This window comes from Cygnus atratus, chromosome 17, assembly GCF_013377495.2.
Source record: "Cygnus atratus isolate AKBS03 ecotype Queensland, Australia chromosome 17, CAtr_DNAZoo_HiC_assembly, whole genome shotgun sequence".
Lineage (NCBI taxonomy): Eukaryota > Metazoa > Chordata > Aves > Anseriformes > Anatidae > Cygnus > Cygnus atratus.
In genome coordinates this window covers 12,882,662-12,901,516 of record NC_066378.1, presented here as the reverse complement: position 1 = coordinate 12,901,516, position 18,855 = coordinate 12,882,662, and the positions used below count along the sequence as shown (strand labels likewise).

At 41.1% G+C, this 18,855-nt stretch overlaps 1 protein-coding gene across 1 annotated transcript in view; it reads right to left on the bottom strand.

Moving 5' to 3' along the window:
* The window catches only part of MLXIP (MLX interacting protein), a 48,107-nt gene that overhangs the window by 5,683 nt on the left and 23,569 nt on the right, over nucleotides 1–18,855 (bottom strand). The window contains exons 2-16 of the mRNA XM_035565608.2: nucleotides 18,524–18,630; nucleotides 18,090–18,175; nucleotides 16,679–16,768; nucleotides 16,366–16,407; nucleotides 14,936–15,107; nucleotides 13,891–13,980; nucleotides 12,916–13,007; nucleotides 12,101–12,764; nucleotides 9,759–9,880; nucleotides 8,884–9,070; nucleotides 7,952–8,076; nucleotides 5,981–6,082; nucleotides 4,049–4,176; nucleotides 2,859–2,982; nucleotides 388–517 (exon numbers count right to left, since the gene is read on the bottom strand). Coding sequence (XP_035421501.1) covers nucleotides 388–517; nucleotides 2,859–2,982; nucleotides 4,049–4,176; nucleotides 5,981–6,082; nucleotides 7,952–8,076; nucleotides 8,884–9,070; nucleotides 9,759–9,880; nucleotides 12,101–12,764; nucleotides 12,916–13,007; nucleotides 13,891–13,980; nucleotides 14,936–15,107; nucleotides 16,366–16,407; nucleotides 16,679–16,768; nucleotides 18,090–18,175; nucleotides 18,524–18,630 — 2,261 coding nt within the window. The remainder of the gene's footprint in view (nucleotides 1–387; nucleotides 518–2,858; nucleotides 2,983–4,048; nucleotides 4,177–5,980; nucleotides 6,083–7,951; nucleotides 8,077–8,883; nucleotides 9,071–9,758; nucleotides 9,881–12,100; nucleotides 12,765–12,915; nucleotides 13,008–13,890; nucleotides 13,981–14,935; nucleotides 15,108–16,365; nucleotides 16,408–16,678; nucleotides 16,769–18,089; nucleotides 18,176–18,523; nucleotides 18,631–18,855) is intronic.

Below are 18,855 nucleotides of genomic sequence, written 5' to 3'. Positions count from 1 at the left end.
ATAAATATTTACTGAATTCTAAGTGGTAAAGGGTCAAGCCATCATGCTCAAACAGAAGGTCATTTCAATGGGGAATGCAAACTTCAGAAGTCGCTTCCTTCATAAGACAAATCACACTGCTAAACTTTACTCCAACTAGAATGGAATATTTGAAATTTAAATGCTGCTTGAGACTTTAAATCTGTATTACACAATTTATTTTTTTCTGTTCAGTGTTAAGCATGCAACCAAGTACCTTTGCAGCCAAAAGACATTCTTATTTTTCCACTGAGACAATAAGAAAGGACTAAAAAGTCATATTCAACATCTGTCCTATTCTTTTAAGAAATGGTATCATACATGGTCTCACTGTGATCTCAAATTACTGCTTGATAGAACTTCACTTACTTGGCCTTAGAACAGGGAGAGAACAGTGCTGATCCAGCCACGCTATTGCAGTTTGATTCAGATCCTTAAAGCTTGTTGTGGAAACCATCCCATTGAAGGACTCAAACAATGGCTTAATAATAATGCTGAACTGCAAATCATCAAATGTTAAGGGAGGTAACAAAGGAGGAGTTGAAAACATTCTAAGGGAAAAGATAATAGAGCTCAATGTCCAGAGAAAACAAATGATTTTTAGACTGCAACATTTCGAAGAGTTTATTATTATTATTATTATTTATTTATTTTTAAGATCTGTGACACTAGGACAAAGGAAAAAAATGAAGCTCAGTTCCCAGTTATACCAATACCTGATTACTTTTTGTAAAATTCCTGTATGGCTGACTTGATCTCCTACAAACCAGTTGCATTCTGTGGCACTGTTGTGAGTGCATGAGCATTTAAAACTTCTAGGTACGTGTAGTTTGTACTATTTCTTTGTTGCCACCTTTTTCATGTAACACTGATGTTTTTATAGCAAAAGGACATAGAAGCCTTAAGGCAAACAAGCTCTTTGCTACTGCAGCTAAACAAAGACTTCAAAGTCTGTTGGATGAGCTTTCCTACAACAGTCACCATACCTGAACTCAAAACAGTTTGCTCTAGCACTGCCATGATAAATCAGCAAGCAAATGTACCTGTAAGTTGGAATCTATTTCAGAAGCTGGCTGTATGACAAAACTCATCTGAAGGCTCAGATCTGTGGTTTTACCATGTTAGCCCAGACGGGATTTTCTGACTACAGTCAGCAGCCTGTGAGAACGTGGCCCAAACCAACCTCAGGATTGTGATACACCCCTATCTTTCTCACTGTTGCTAACAATCAAGATAGGTCTAACAATTACCTGGAATACTCTAGGGGATTTGCATGTGGTTATGGACTTTTACAGAGTGACTGGGTATTCTTTTGTTGATATTCTCCTATTCAGAAATACTCTGTTCTTGGGTTATCTCCAGTAGCCAAAAACCAGATTACTCACTTCCCTCTCATATGCAACAGAAATTGTGATATTCTCATATTTGTAATGAAACTGCCCTTTTCTCTCTTACAGTCATTTCATGAGGAGGAAATTTTTTAAAAATTATTAATAGCACTCACCCATGGACCTTGTCAGCTTTTACTGCAAGACCTCCTGAGATAAGCCAGCAGGTGTTAAGCAATCTATCCGGTTGTTAGAAAACTGTTCCCTCACAATTACATCCTGACTTGCAAAGGGAAGTTGGCGAAGACTACTTTGCCAAGCAACCTTTTCTTTTACCAACTACGACAGCCTTTGCCTTTCTCCAGATACTACAGGCCCAGCTACCCAAAACTGCAACTTCATCCCAGATAACCTCTGCCACTTTCTACAAGCCCCTCACTTCCAAATTCTAGAGCTATTTAACATTTTGGAGCAGCACAAATGCGTGGAAGGTTGTATTTAACCAGCCATTTTCATTGTTGTATTAATAATCTGATTCTTCAATTAAGTGAATTTTTATAACTCATTTGAAACTGTTCCAGAGTTAACAGGTCTACAGTTGCATCAGCAACTGCATAAGATCTTGCTGAGAATTGATTTCTAAAAGGATGCTAAAAGGATGAGTCTGGCTTTCTAGGACTAAGATAAACCAGGAAGCACCCAAGAAAGCATTTTAAAAAATGCTGTACTTCATGCAGACACCAGCATGGATGTATCTACTCTGATAATCAGGGGAGATAACCAGCAGAGTACAAACACATGAAATACGTGCAAATATAAGGGTACAAAGCTTTAATGGGAAGGGGGAAAGTTAACATTTCTGCTCATTATTAATTGCACTTCTGCTTTGCTAATTACTAACATTCCCAAACTGATTCCGGCTAATCATATTTGATCCAAACTAGCAAACTTGGATTAGCTAACCTGGTTCCATTCCCAGCTTGTCTCTCTCCATCTCCTGGATTATCACTCATTTGTAAGCACAGCTGCTAGCATTTGAGAAGCAAAGAGAAACTAAGTTGATTTGTCGTAATGAAAAAAAAAATTTAAAAAAAGGAGAAACATGCAAGTTTTCAAAATTGCCTTTACAACAGTTTCAGTAATTGTCTATAATAATCTTATTTTTCAGAAGTCTTTGTAATTCTCTGTAGTCCTTTGCAAAAAGTGAACAAGAGCTAGAGTTAGAGAAACAGTTCATTACACATTTCTTGTGGTATAATAACCGAGCTAGAAAACTTTACCTTTGTACTGCATTTCTTCCAAGTTGCTTCCCATACTTTAAGGTGAGCAAATTCTGCCTCATAACAGCCTATAAGGCAAGAATTCGTATCCATATATAGATGTGAATGACAACTCTGGACATGCATTACTTAAACAACTTGGCTTAAAGTCACAGCATCAGAATCCAGAGTTCTTGCCTCTAAACACATTAGCACCAAACCTCAGGTCCAGCAGGTAAACGTGAAAGGATACGATCCAGAACTTCCAGTTCTGGAGGGTCCTGTTCCTCACGTATTCATCAAACATACTCCTCATGCGGTCAAACCTTTGCCGTGTTATAGGAACCCCAGTAGCAGGGAGCTGCTGTTGGCAAGAACTGAAAAGAAGATGCTCTGAGGTCAGAATCCCCACCAGGGAGGGCACATTCCTCTTCCAGTCTAAATTATACCGAGAGAAATACGTGCAACCCCAGCATCTCAGACTGAGGTGGCTTCTCTGGGCGTGACCCCCCCACACCGAGTTTGTTATGGCCAGGAGTACATACTGTTTTCCAATCAATTGTGTCTATTTTCATGCAGCAAAGCAATTTTTCAAGCTGCTACATCTTATTACAAGCAACACAACTGAAAACAGAGTATAACATAGAACAAAGTAGTTTTTGGCATCCACTTAGAAAAAGGCACGTTAGGAGTCAAGTTTAAATTTACAGACTTACTCCTGAGCGGTGTTAGAGAAGAAAATGTTACAAAGATTCTTAAGAAACAGATCAATTTAAAATAAAACCAAACAGATGTTATCATATCTTCAAAAAAGAAAGAACGAAAAAAAAAAGAAAAAGATTTTGATTTGCCGATAAGTCTAACATAATGCCTAAGCCTAACACTTCTGTGGATGGAAGAAAAAACACTGGGGTTCTCAACATGCTTTGCAATAGCACATAACTATCATAAACCCACAGAGGAAACTGAGGCACCAGGAAGGTGAAGTGACTTATCAGAGTTATGTTCAGTCAGTGGCAAGCTCCTTGAGTCCAAGTCCTATGCACTCAACCACATTGCTTCCAGGAAAAATTGACTGCATTTGGAAAGAAAACTGCAGCAAAGCCATCATGAAGAGTAGGAGTGTTTCATCACCCAGTGAGCCTAGCTTTAAAAACAACCATCACTGGCTTCTCAGCTTTATTCTAACTGATCTAATGCGTCTTTTCTGGTGATACCACTGTTGAGCGTTCATGCTCAGAGCTTGCCGAAAATCCACACGATTTGCTACCAGTGCCCATCCCACAACGACTTTGCTTTTTGTTTGGAAGTCGGTAGCATCTCTACTGATGTTCAATACCCATCTGTTGTTTGGCATGACATCTGAGGCAAACATCCCCTGCTGTTAGCCAAAGCAACATTCAAGCTGCTCTGCTTCATTACAGAAATCTCCCAAAATCTCACATGATGGCAGCGTTTAGCTCCTCGATTTCTTCCCGAAGGCGCCTGGTTTCCTCTTGCATCTGTGTTCTTTCCTGCTGTAGTTTAGCGATATATTCTACTGTTTTCTGGAGAGTGATTGCATGGCTGATCTAGACCAAACACAAACATAGAGCTCACTTTCTGGAACAAAGCTAGACGGATGAAGAGTTTGCCCCTTATCTGTGCTAAAACCCAGAAAAGCACTTCAACACCTTTTAAGTTTCCTTCATCCTGCCAAAGCACACATAGGCAGACAGAAACACTTAAGATATTACTGAACTCTTTGTTTTTCTGACTCCCATTTGCACACTAATACAGAGAAATATGGTTGCAGTGGTTGTTTTATTCCCCAAGTTACATTTTTGCTATTTTGTTGAAAGTAAAAATTTTAAGTGTTTTATTTCATTGTCTATCCTCTTAAAAATGTTTTCAATTCTTACTTGGGGTACTGAAGGATGTGCTGCACCTGCTGAGACATTTATTGTGCTGTTAGAAGCATTGATCCTGCACTGACAACTTAGGTTATTTAGTTTGGGAAGCCTGAAGTTATTAAACCAGAAGGTAATGTGCTCTAGCTATCACCAAAGGAGACAGAAACAACGTCACTGATCTCTTTTAAAATACACTTCCAGTTTTGAGGAAACAATTAAAAATCTGTACTTGAGAAATAAAATAAACAGACATTTTACTAACGCCAAGTTTTCAAAAATGACTACCTTTCAAACAGGCTATTCAAAACAGGTAGTGAAATTCTGACAATTTATATCCTAAATATAAAAATTACATAAACAAATCAACATGGTAACAATAACCTTTCATATTTTCTATGTTTCAAAGGGTAGTGATATTTAAAGGACATTTAGACCATTGTTGTGCAGACAAACCTGTGTTTTAATTATTTTGGTTTCATTTTATGAACTAAATTAACAAGCATAGCCAGAAAATGTTCTTAATCTCTACAAAGACATTTGACAATGAGAAGGGATTTTTTTTTCCCCCTCTGTAAATCTATACACAAAAGACAGGTGACAGGAGAAAAAAATGACAATATTTGCAAGGCTAAGGGCACACGGCCAAATTCTTAAAAGGAGCTGGGTGAGGAGTCCCAGAGGGTTTTTCAAAATCATCTGAAGCGGCCAGGCTCCTACCTCCAATCAGGAAGTACAGATCTCACACGTGTAGGAAGTTTTAGAAATTTCACTGCACATTTTGGACATGTTTCAACAGTATTTGCAGGCGCACGGCATTGTTTTGCCATGCTCTTAGCTGACTAAATGCAGCACAGATGTGGTTAGCACAGCACGAAGCCTGTGCTAACAAACTGTGCTCAGAATTGTGAGTATTAGCTCAGGCCAAATGTCTAGGTCTGTTCTGCCAGGCCCAGCATAACACCAACAGCATCTACCTGGCCTTTGGCTGGCTCATTGTTCAGGCAGAATAAGCTCACAGCACTGACTGGACACAGCTTTTCAAGTCCAGCTCTGGGGACCAGAGGCTGTCCAAAATGGGTATAAAATGCCAGCATGTCAGAAGAAAAGGTGACCTAGCAGTAAATGCAGTCATCTTACACTGCATACGTGACAAAAGCTTAATTACTGGGGTGCTAGGAGCAAGGATCGCAAAGAGCACTTTTACTTTTTTCTGTTGAGCTTTAAAGCTGCAGCATCTCATCAGACAGGACTTGATCAACATCTGAAGCTGCATCAGAAGAACAATGCCTAAAAGCCAAAGGGCTTTCACACATTGACTATAAGCCACAAATTTATCGCCCATCCCTTTCCAAGTCCCTCAGTTCAAGTATCTTCACTGATTGACTGGCACACTCAGTCAACAGCAGAGAGATCTGTTAACTCTTTTCAGAACGGCTCTTACTGAAGCTTTGTATCAAACCAGTAGTGCTGCCAAGTTACTTACCGACTTGGAGTTGGACGAAACCAAGCTGTTCAGAGTACTGAAACCAATCCTGATATTGAACCTTCGCTTTTGTTCTGATGAAATACGCTTCATTCTTTGCATCTGTGTAAATAAAATTATACTGTTTTCCTTTATTGTTCTACTGCTATGATTATTTCTGCTATTCAAATTCAGCATCATTTTTGTTCAATTACGGCATTCATTGTCTTTCCAGTCCAAGCTATATTACTATAAACTTGCAAACAATACAAGTGATTAAAAAGCGTTCAGAGTATGAAATTCAAATCCAAACCCTGTACATTTTCTTTCAAAATAAAAATTCCTATTTGAGACTCTTAAACACTCTTCTTCTGAAGTCAAATTCTATACTTTGGGTGCATGTAACCTTGCTGAAGTCTTGCTAATAGACAGAATCTCTACCGATATCAACAGGTAGCCCTATAAAAAAAAATAAGAAGAATTAATAATTCTGGCCTACTCTGAGGATAAAGCCTTTGTTAGGAATTAATATTTTCCTTTGTAGAATTAAAAAGTTTGGAGCTATTTCTACCAATATCTTTTGGAAAAACTAAGGCATTTGCAATTTTAGAACGCATTATCTTCAGAGCTAAGCTTTCCAAGGGTAGCTCACCATCACCCCAATTTACAGTGAAGGAAAACAATGCAACAAAACAGTTAAGTCTCTGCCCAAACCCACAGAAAATGCAAGCTCAGGAGCAGAACTGAGATTTCCCACGCCCTCCACATTTTGCCAAGCTGAAAAAACAATGTTACTGAGCAATACAGAACTGTTCAGCCTAACAGTGCAGAGCAACAAGGAGCGTACATTTAGAGACAAGTAAACATCACTTTCTCAACTTACAGAAGAGTTACTGACACTACACATGCAAAGCAATTCCTGCCAGAAACTGAAACATGAAATGCACGTGAGCTCAAAGGGCTATAAAGACTCTTCATTGAGGTGCCCTCACTTTTAAGAGCACTGCTCCATCTAGTGGCCCCTTTCCTACCGTTGACCAGTCCTAGTAGTTTGTTCCTTTTTAAATTTACTCTCTATCAGGGAGTGCAACTACTGATCATGAGCATTTATGCTAAGCAAAGAACTGCTAACCATTACGAGGAACTTTCAGCATGCTCAGCAAGCAGTAGTTCTGATTCTCCTTTGCAAAAGAACTAGAATTGAGGGCAATCACAGGCAAGAGTTTAAACTTACCTTTCTGCCCTATGAATAATCAAGCTGAGATCAACTCATGAGGTATACAAAAAGAAGCCAAAAAGGGTCAGGCACTTGCAAAATGCTTAAGTAATGCTCCCTATCACCACAAAATGGACGGCAGAGTTAGTGTTGATTTTCCTGCATTGGTTGTTTTCTGTGGAAAAGTTTCTCATACTATCGAAGAAAATATTCTGACAAGGTCAGCTTGTGATGAGGTAGAGCCTGCTTTCACATGCCATCTCCAAATTCTTATCCCAGTAACTTCTGAAGTGTTTTACGGCTGTAACTTGTACAGTCTTTGAAGCTGTTTCTTTATAGAGCAGCATAGCGTCACTGGAGACATGTGAGATAACCCAGCAGGTCGAGAACTCTCCCCTCCAGCAATGGCCAAAGCCTTGCAGACCTAGAGAGCTCCAACAGCATAATGGCAAAAAGCCACGGTTTAGAAAACTCAGCCTGAAACCTTTGACCAAGTAAACTGAGTCCTGGCATAAGACTCCTGTGAGCCACATCAGGAACTGCAAAAGGTACAGTTTAGCCCCTCCAGTGATACATGTCTGAGGAGCTGAGCAGTTTATTAGAGTTTGACGTTTTAAAATGAACAGAGCAGGACAGATGTAGTGCAAGTTAAGCCCCAGGCACAAATATTTCACTGTTCCTGAAGCGCAGCTTACTCTCACATCCACGTTCAGACATCAGGGGAGAAAAGTAGCTACAAAGGCAAAGAAAAGCACCCGAAAGGAATGGACACACACCTTAAATGCAGCCATCTGAGGGTCAGTGGCAGGTTTTCCTGAGCTGCTGTTCTGGGGAGACTGCGGGCTGGGGCTCTGCTCAGAGGTGCAGGGGGAAGCTTGGCCAGAATTCTGACAGTCTCGGGCTTCATAAAGGAAGACAGACAAGGCATGTTAACAAACAACATTCTGTAGCAAATATAACTGCTGAAAAGTTTCTATTCAGGACAAAACTGAAATGCAGTCGACAACTATGTTATGTTCATCGATACAGCAACCACATGCTAGAAAATGTCAAGACTGCTGGGAAAGTTTAGTATTCCACGGCACAAAGGTAATGCATCATGAATAACGAAATATCATATTCCTTTCACATGCACACGTATTTAAGCAAAGGCATACTGAATGTATAGGATCTAATTCCACTGTGGTGCTAGACTCTCCCATCTAAGACTCTAATGGCCTGGGACATGACAGTAATATTTAACAAGCCATTTACCATCAAAACCAGCTTAAGTGTCTAAAACTGGCCCAGATATCAACATGCATGCAGAAGGAATCTTTTCACTTACCTACCATTAATAAGGTCTGTGTCTGAAATCCTCCAGTCAAAATTACAGTTAGGATACCGAACAACAAACCTATTCAGCACTTTCTACACAGATGCCTTTCAAATGGGCTTAATTAGTCCTTTGTGAATATGACAGCACATCCTTTTAGAAAGGAACCACTTACTAATTGCAAAATGACAGCTTGTGGGAACACTGGACAGTAGTTTAAGAACAAAATTGCAAACAGTTGGATGCAACTGCAGCTGGAGGGTAGAAGGGCCCAAAAAGTTTTCCTTCAAAAAGTATCCTGGGATCTTCAAGGCCAATTAACCCCCTGCCTAACCGATGGAAACATGCTTGAGTTTGTAGGTGAGAGAGAACGCTTAGAGCTTGCTAACTTACTAGGTGTAGGTGAAGGAACTTGTGAACTGCTACTGTGGGAAGGGATTTGCTCTCCTTTCACCAACCCATCCTGGACTACACTAGGAGAGAAGAGATGCGAGACTGTGGACTGGGTTTGTTGGCTACTTGGCGCTTGCTGTGCTGGACCAACCAGAATGTTACTACGGAACTCCGTCACCCCGGGAGCCTGGGAACAGCACAGAAACAGCAAAGAGAAAAGCAGAGAAAGAAAAAGGAAAAGAGGGAGAACACGAGAAGAAGGAAAAGAGAAAAAGAGAAGGGGGGGAGAGAGGTTTGTTACCTTGCCTTTCACTAAAAGTAACAAATTAATACATGATTAACAATCTGATGACATGAAACAAGGGCTAATAATATGTAAGGAATTGGCAGGCACTGAAATCAGGCTTCTGGCAGGAAACCAGAATCCTTTCATAACTTAATGCAGTGTTACAACACGTCAACAGCACAAAATACTAAAATCTATTTCCATCTTCCTGTATACAACATATTGGAAAATCCATTCATATTCTCCAAGGCACACTTTCCAACTTGTAAATGGAAAGGTGAGCATCCTGGGTTCTTGCTAGCCTCTGCATGATTAATAGAGCACAAATCAACCCCACTAGTGGTACAGCGTATGCATGCCTCCTTGTAATCTTGTTGTATGAGACAGAGGCTGTGAACACTAGACAGTATTTCCAGACCCATCAAGTAGCTAAAATAAAAATAAGTAAGCATAATGCTGATTGCACAAACACACACACTGGGTAACAGGTGAAATTTAACGGACTAGTTACCCTCCTGAGTGCAGTATGGCTAACGACCTGCAAACAACAGACCTAAAAAACCAAACATATTCATTTTATTCTCCTTACTCTGGCAATTCCAGCTGGTGCAATTGCAACATTAGATTGAGACATGGCTGGCGTCAAAATCCCCTCTCTTTTTAAAGGTGCTGGAGTTACAATCACAGCTCTGGACTGTCCCTGAAAGGCAGCTGAAGAACACAATTTAGTTAGAATAGTTTACAAGACCAAAAAAAAAAAAAAGAAATAAAGTAGAGATTATTTTGTATGAAATTACTTGGCATTCAACAGGGGGAATAGATTAATGGGCACCTATTTGGTACTACTTCATTGCCACACAAAGTGCCACCAATTTTCTGATAATCTCAATCCCCTGATTCCAGTACACCAGATCAATCAATTATTTCTGAGGCTTCTAGCAGCACTGTCGCTGTTTCAAGGTGTTTTTACAGAGGTAGATAGTAAATCTGGGAGGTGCAACGTGTCTTCATTCTATTATAGCTGCCTTCACAGAAGAAGGGTTCATCAAGACAAAGTTTCTCAAAAAGCATGCAGAAAACTCAGATCAAACTTAACTGAGTTTCCCTCTAGCCTGTATTTGCTTCAGTTCATTTGCTTAGAACATTTATAGTGAAGTGGTGACAGCTGAGTTTTTTCCCATGTGAAACTGTGTGTCTGATGAGATAACCTGTGCTTATTTTTGAGTCATTATATCAAAAGACAGTAAACCACATACATCCCTTTCTAGAAAAGGTTATAATGCAATTCATGTTGCATTCATAAGATGATTTGTTTGTCCTGTACACGTTAACGCCTCAGTTATAAGTACTGACGGTTACTCTATTGCCAAAAATAAAGCTCCAGTCTTTACAAAAACTAGACTTCTGAGCTTGGTGTCCCTGTGATTTAGGAGCACTGTGATCTCAGAACACATACCACTGCCAGAAATGAAAAATGCCAAGGGCTTTACATCTACATGAGAAACAAGGCTGTTGGTTGTGACAGAATAAACTGATAAAGTATTGGGAAAGTGATACAAGGGGTGAGGAACAATCCAAGGAAGTATGCTAGGAGCAAAGGCTTTCTGACAGTGAATGTTGCCTGCAATGCTTTACTAGGTAAGTAATGTCTTGACTACTAAAAGTACCCGGACTCATGTTTTATTATGTACCATAGACAGAAACGTTGCCAGGATCACCTGTTCATAGTGACATAATAGAATTAGATCCTTGGGCCTATTCTACTCCTGAACAGCAAACTTCTTGTAGGTAAACACAGTGCCAGGCCCTGACAGACATACCTACCTACTTCTTAGTAAAGCCTATTTACTGCTACTCCTCCAGGCAGGGTTGTTCTTGGATTGCGGCTGCACATTTCAGACGGCTGAAGTCACTTGGCCCCCAATCAGCACAAGGCTGAAAATAGTGTGCAATAATTCCAAGAAAAAGTTTACTGCCCGTCCTGCTCTAGTCTTGAGCTTTCCCACAAGAAAAACTCTCTCTTGCTCACACTTGCTATTTGCAGCCTGATGAAGTGCCAATGTCACCAGTTCACCCAATGTGGAAGTCCCAGCATAACCATTAGGCATTCACACACTGAACTGAAAAAACACTGCTCCTGACAGTAACTCAAGAGTCTTTACATTGTCTGAAGCAAAATCCCTGTTTACCTGCCTGTTTTAATGCCCACCCCACTGGAATGATTGATTATCCTCACCCTGGTGCTGCCAGGGAGCACTGATGATCTGTGGACAAGAGGCATGCCCCCACACTTCCATCTGGACCAGTGCTGGGGTCCACTTCAAAAGCCGTTCCCTAGCCAACACCACGCTCTGTCTCAAAGAAACTCTCAAAGAGTTTCAGGCACGCTAAGCTGAACCTCAGCACACACCCAAAGTGTTAGCGGTGTGCAAGGCAGCACCCTGGTATTAGTGTGACGATGCACAGACAGACACAGTGACCTGTCCAGGCACCCAGCGGGTCAGTGGCAGGGACAGACCTGCCGTTCTCCAGCCCACACTGCCTCCCTGCCCCACTTGGCTGAATATTCTGAAGGGGCAGAACTAATCAGAACAGTACTAAACATCAAAACCAAGGTTTCAGGAAGGTAGGAGTACAGAGCTCTAGTTAACCCACACAGTGATGCACCTACACAGCTCAGCACAAATTTTGCAACGGAGTCACAATCCTGGGGTTGAAAATCCCCTAGTGAATGACCCCCTTGGCAGGTCAACCTTGCACACACACAAGCAAACCGCTTCCAATCCTCACAGCAGTCCAGAGCATCCCATTGTACAGTGTAGCCATGTGCCAGTGGATTAGGAGGGCTCCTTAGACACCCTCAAGAAGCTGCATTTTTACTTGAGTAAATCAAGAAAGGAAAGAAGAACATCACCCACCAGTGCTTCTCACCTGGGGTGATGAAGGCATTCTTTAACACTAAGGACACTGTTTCAGGCTTCGGAGCAGGCACTGTTTTTTGTGACTGTTTGGGCCTTGTCCCAGCACTGGCCAGGGGAACGGCTTTGGGGAGTGCAAATGTCAGTTGGGACTGCAACTGGGGCCGGGGCTGCCCCTGCAGGACAGTAGTCTGGAAAGCCAGGTTACAAGGCACTCCTGCACCTGGCTGCTGCGTTGCCAGGACGAGGTTCTGGCTCTGGCTGAAGGTGGTGGCAGGGGCGTTGTGGGTCAACGTAGCTGAAGCCGTGTGGGTGATAACTGTAGATTCGCAGAGGCCAAACTTCTGGGTTTCTGGTGCAGCAAAAGCAGGTGGTGGAGAGCTTAAGCTAGTATTCAGAGGCACTGCAGGCAACGGGGACTGGTGCTGTTGTGTCGCAGGTTGAAGCAGTGGCAAAGGTGTCTGAAACACTGGGACAAAAGTTTGCGGCCCGCTGAGAGACGAGTCAGGAGCAAAGTCTGCTGGCTGGATGAAAGATCCCCCGCTTCTAATGCTGGAACACTGGTCAGTGCCAACATCAGGAATGACAGGAGCAGGTACTGAGGAAGCAATCAGTCCATCGCTGATGTTCCCAGATGGAAGTGTGTTGGGCAAGGAACCCGACGGCAGGACAGGAGACTGACAGAAAAGAGAAATTTTACAGATTGAGATGCGACCCCTGAATCTGAGCTGAACTCCTTCTGAGAAGGACATGGCTCACGTCTGAAAGTATACACAGTGCATACATGTCTGAGATGAGGCTATTTTAAACATTAAGGATCTCCCTTACCTGGGAAGAATGGCTGCTGCTGTCCGTTGTAGCTGAGCTGGCAGCAGACACAGAGGGGTAATAATTACTGGAACGACTGGGTGTGAATAAATCTGAAACATAAAAAGTCACCTCTTAATTTTCTACTTCTTGAGTTCACGGTACACCACTGCACCATGAAATACTAAAATTCACAGGAATGGCAATATTATTTAGCAAATAATTAAACCATGAGATGTTTTGCGTCATACAACTAAGTGAGCAATAAATTGTTGTCTTCCAGAAGAACCTGATCTCTTCTGGGCAGACTTCATCACTTTTCATGCAAGCTGAGGACAACGCAAAAATCAATATACTAAGGTTCAGCTACACGCAGAAAGCCAAGAGCTGATTCTCAATGCTGACAAAACTCAGTGATCTGATGCAGACTGAATGAAGGCCCAGCAAACAGATGTGACTTTTGACTTCCACAAAGGGCCATAATCATTAAAGTTGTCAATAGTAGTTTCATGTCATACATAATTCTTGAGGGTACCAGATGACGTGCCAAGACAAACAAAGAAATGTTTCGAGTTTCTAACACAGGACTTAACATTTCATCCTTAAGAAGTGTTAAATGGCAAAACCTTAGCAATTCTGTGGGTTTCTCCTGTTCACACGTGACGTTCTGTCTTAAATTACTCAATGACTTAAGGTCTAAACATTATTCTTCTGAATGCCAAATTAACAACCAGGTTCAAACCCTGGAATAAACAATCCTGAAGCAACTCTCAAAGCCACAGAACTGAAGGACTGTAACAATAGCCTCCCCACATACACATCTGGCTGAAATAATGAACAATGAAGACATACACCAGATGTTCTTCATCTTTCACTTAAATGTCTTTTTTTTCTAACAAGAGTAGATATCTGCAACATTTAATCTTCTGTTAGACAAAAGCTCGTAAATCATTGCAATTTTTAAAAAAATTAATTGACTATATATCTGATTCTTACCCTGAAAAGGCTCAAAAGTATCCATGAAATCAAAATTTGGCTGCAGAGGAATAAGCCCTGGTTGAATCATGTCAGCATTTCCTAAGTGTGCTGGAAAATTCAAAAGAGAGATTAGATTAGCTATGCATCACTTGCACAGTAACTCACACTTGGCTGGAACACCGACACACTCCACAGCCAGGCTCGACCATGTTGTTTAGCGCTGCTGAAATCTGCTGAAATGAACTGAGCATCTGCACTCCTTCAGAACTACTGTTAGGGAACAAAACTTCCAGCTAGTACAAAGGAAGAAGTGAACCCCTCATGGCCCTCACCAGTAACTGGGAATGGACTAGCATGGACACCTCACAGGCTTACTGCTCCCAAACCTCTTATCCTGCCCTTGCTGCGTGATACATGAACTTGCTGGGAATCACCACCTGAACCACCACAGCTCATAGCACAGTATTTTAAAATAAGCCATTATCCATTTAACTTTACTTCAGGTACACTTCTTGTAAAGTGCAGTGGCTCTGGAATTGCTCAGACATCCATGCAGCAAGGATGATGCACAGTGGACATTTGCTGTCCTATCAGCCAGTCAGAGCCTTCGGTGAGAAAGCAGTCAGAATTGCACTGCTCTTGGGATTGTTTTTACAGATGTGATTCACATTTTTTCTAAAGGACTTACTCAAAGATTTGAATGCTACAAAAGAAAAAAAAGGTATTCCCTTAAAAATATACACAACTGCTTTGAGATAAACAACAATGCCTTTACCACCGATGAAGTTAAATATTGCTCATTATGGATTTATTCAGAGCAACATTACAGGGCAATCCTAGGAACAGCAAGAAAGAAGCTAAGATAAAAATGAAATTTGAATGAATCACCGGGATTCCATAACTTACAAGCCATTAAACAGCTACATTCTCTGAGCTATTTTTATCTGTGTCAGCAAAGTAAGTTAAAATTTCTAAAGCAAGACTAGAAAAGCAGAAAAGCAGCAAAACCAGACTTCTAGAGATTTCCACTGCAAAAATCAACATGCTAAAAGCCAACACATACCTATCTCTCTGGGATTTGGCCAGGAAACCAGCTGATGTGAAGACAGTGTGGAGAACAGTGTGTCGGTGAACTCAGACATAAGCATATCAGCATCCAAGAGGCTGCCTTCCTCCATAGGTACAGGGGTTTCTCTGCCATATCTTCTTTTTTGCCAGAGAACCACATCATCGTCCTGCCAAAGGAAAGGAAGACAAGTCAGGCTGCTGAGACAGTGCCAACGCAGTCAGGTGCAGACACTTAAGTGTATGAATTTTTCCCATTTTAAGAGAAACAACTCTCCTTTGGGAGATACATTCAAAACAGATCAGTGGTACTCCTAACAACTTCAGCTCACTGATTTGAGCAGAAAACTTCGACAGAATACCGTGACACTCTGGGAGAGGTTTTTCCCAAAAAAAAACAGATGTTGACAAGTAGTGCATAAAACAAAGCATCTGTAACAATGCTTTTTAGTTTCAGTGATTATATGTGTATTTTTGCAACTACAGTTTAATGATTCTTTGGTTTTCATAAAGATTTAAAAATAACACACACAGGAAAAATTCAGAGGAAACAACTCCTACCCTGAAGCCTATATGAATCTCTGAAATGTAATTGATCTGACTTTGCAAAAGGTATGTTTGTAATCTAGTGGGCATTTTTAGGCTGTGAAAAACACAACAGAATGTGACTTGGCTTACCCCTCCTTCACTACAGGCTGAGCTAAATTGTATTGCCTCACATTTGCTGCAGACTAAAAGCACACAGAGTCAGGTTCTTGTGGCCGAGCCGGCACGCAGCACTAACTACACCAGCATAGCATGATGGTGCATTGGAGCTCATGGCCAAAACAGCTGAGAGTTTTGTGAAACTGGGACAGATCCAGATTCATGATTAGTTCCAAAAAGAAAACAAATCAGAACAATGCTTCTGATCATCAGTTTATATGCCCAAAGTAGAATTGATGGCTTTATGAAAATTTCTTTTTCATACTGAATGATGGTATTGTTGTTCTTCTAAACATCTTGCCTTTTTTAGGATCCCGGCACATTATTTGCCAATATTGTGACAGCAGGAAGACCTGCAACATGTAGTTCTCACATCGTCACATATCCACTTACACAAGTAAGGCAGTAGTGCCAGCTATGAGTCAGTAACAAGATGAAATAATGTGCCAGCTCTCAAAGAAATTGACCTTTCTGCACACCCCAAACTGCTTCTCATTTCTTCTGTCACAGCACTTTACATTCAACCTCTTCTCCACCCAATTTAAGCTTTTTAAGCTGTTCTTTATGGTGCACAAACATTAAGGTGTCTAACCTTAATCAAGATTTAAGCAAGATGCTCGTCTTTAGATTTTAATCAATGCAAGCTACGGTACATTACAGCTTTGTTACTTACTGCAGCTTCTACAAGCACAAATGCTGCCACTTATCAGTGTTATCACCTACCCTGACCAAACTTGAAAGATCTTCATCTTTATGCTTCTGTAACTGCAAAAGGAGAACAAAAGAGATGTTAAAGTCAGAACAGGTCCTGTATACACCAGCAGAAAACCTGACTGCAAAACTTGAAATACCTTACCGTGCACAGTTAGTCCCTGCACAATCATTTTTAGTTAATTGGGACTATTCAGATGAGTGTGCCTGTATTTGCTTAACATCTATTTTAAGTACTTGTGCACATTAGCAAAAGCGACATCAAAACTCAAAAAGCAACAAATATTGTTCAAGTAAGCTACTTTCACTGTGCAAACTAACAGACCCGTTTCTTGAAGTATGTTCTCCACTTGTGGTATTCCCTGATGACTATTTCAATTCTTCGTTTCCAGTATTTCCCTTCTGTTGCAATGGCCTGAGAACACAAACACATACCACGAATTACACGGAATCACATAATGGCTGAACGTCCAATAAATATCCAAGCAAATATTCAGGCAGAAAAAATACAAAAGAAATCATGCTAATTCTGTTTGAGCTCACGTATCAGCAGACCAGCTGTCCCAGAGTTCAGCTATCACAGATTAAATCTGACAGTACTAACTTCATCTTTCCCACAATAAACAAGATGATGTTGGACTGCACCGTCAGCATCTCCCACATTGGCTTAACTAAAACCAATACTTTAAAAAAAAAGTCATAAAACCTTACAATGAATTCAATAAAATATCACACATAGAACAATAACACCTTGCTCTGCAGAAAACAGGCAAAGAGAATTTCACAAGGTTGCCAGAACACACGTGCACATACACAAAAGCTGCTAAGAATGACACAAAGCCATAGAATTTTGATGTCCTGCTCAGGGAGAATGTGACCTCACAGGTCCCAAACTAATAGCAACAAAAGGATCAGAATGGTGCAGGCCTTTAATGCATCGCAAGTGGTTGTGTGTGATAAATTAGGGGCAGCAGACTAATGAGAGCCTTAGCACAACCTTTCTGTGTTCAACGGTCATCTTTCCACACAAATATCAAAACTGTTCTTTCTAAAATCTGAGACAGTTCCGCAAACTCATCTGGAACTCCTTCCAGTAGCAGTTGCTACACTGTCATTTCCTAGAAGGGTTTTGGCATTTATAAATTATTCTAGAGTTATGCAGTACAGAGAGCGACACACATTGCCACATCAAGGGCCTGACTGGTTTTCGGTAAGGAGCCAGAGGGCAGCTGTTAGTTTGCATTTTGTACAGAAGCACAAAAATGAAAGTACACAAACTCGCTCTTTTTGTGAAGTTACCTTGACAGAGAGAAACAAACCGCTTGTTGCCTTGAAATCACACCTCATCAATTAAATAAAGACACAGAAAACTCTCATGGGGTCACTTGGATTCAATTCTAAAAATAATCCTCACTGATTTCCCACTGACTTGGGCCATCTCCAGCCAGAAGAGAGCAGTGGCTGTCAAAATCTTAACTATCTGAATTGCTGTTCACTAAACTAGAACACAGACAGAGGTGACATAGATAACAAATGTTCTTTTGGTAGCTCCTTGATCACATCAGTATGATAAAATTAGAAACAATGGTTCAACAGCACATCTTCTTTATCTTAACGGATCCTTCTAGATAAAGGCAACAGAGCACAGAATTACTAAGCTGCTGTTTTATCTAGTGGACTAGGAAATGCTCTATAATCTCTAGAGCTCGTTAGTCTCTTCCTTAGGTTTTACATACCTCTGGCCGACGATGTTCGTCTACATCAACAGAGCCATCCAGTGGAGTCACAAAATGGCACACAGGATTCTTGCGCTTCTCCAGGTCTGGAAGAAAAGTGAAAATCTGAGTGCTCGACAGAAGTGGGCTCTGCAGGGAGCCCTGTCACCTAAGGGGCAAGATGCGAAAAAAAAAATGCCAGTGTTCCCTCCAGAAAGCCAATAGGGAATGGGAAAATTTCAGGCTGTGCTTGACTGCTCAGTAGAGCCTCTGCATGGACATCTCTAGGAGAGCAGTGGTTCAAAGACACTGCCATGACAGCCTTGCAGATATCCAGGCCTGTAGCAGATTTTTGAACTTTTCATTAGACAGTAATTTCAGTTCTCTCTTGCTTCTTACATGCGTCTCTCAGAAAATATTTCGTAGCAAGTGACACAGCCCAGTTTGGTACTTACACTGCATGTACCATGCCCTCCAGATGGCGTTATTGAGACGGATTTTATCTCTCCACTGAAGTTTCAAGCCTTTAAAATTTTTCCATTTTGGTGACACCAGCTTCCCACTAAAACAAAACAGAAAGCAAAATCACTCTGATTTCAGTTTTTTTCTTGCTGCTCCTATCGAGCAAAGTGTCCCCCTAAAATTGCCAAACTGCCAACAGAAAGAAGTACAAGCAGCCACACTTGGCCATTGACAACTTTTGCCATACCGTCCACAGCTTACACCAGACTGGAATCCACTTTTCAAGACTTCTTCACATACTTATCTGCCTGCTAACAACTGTCAC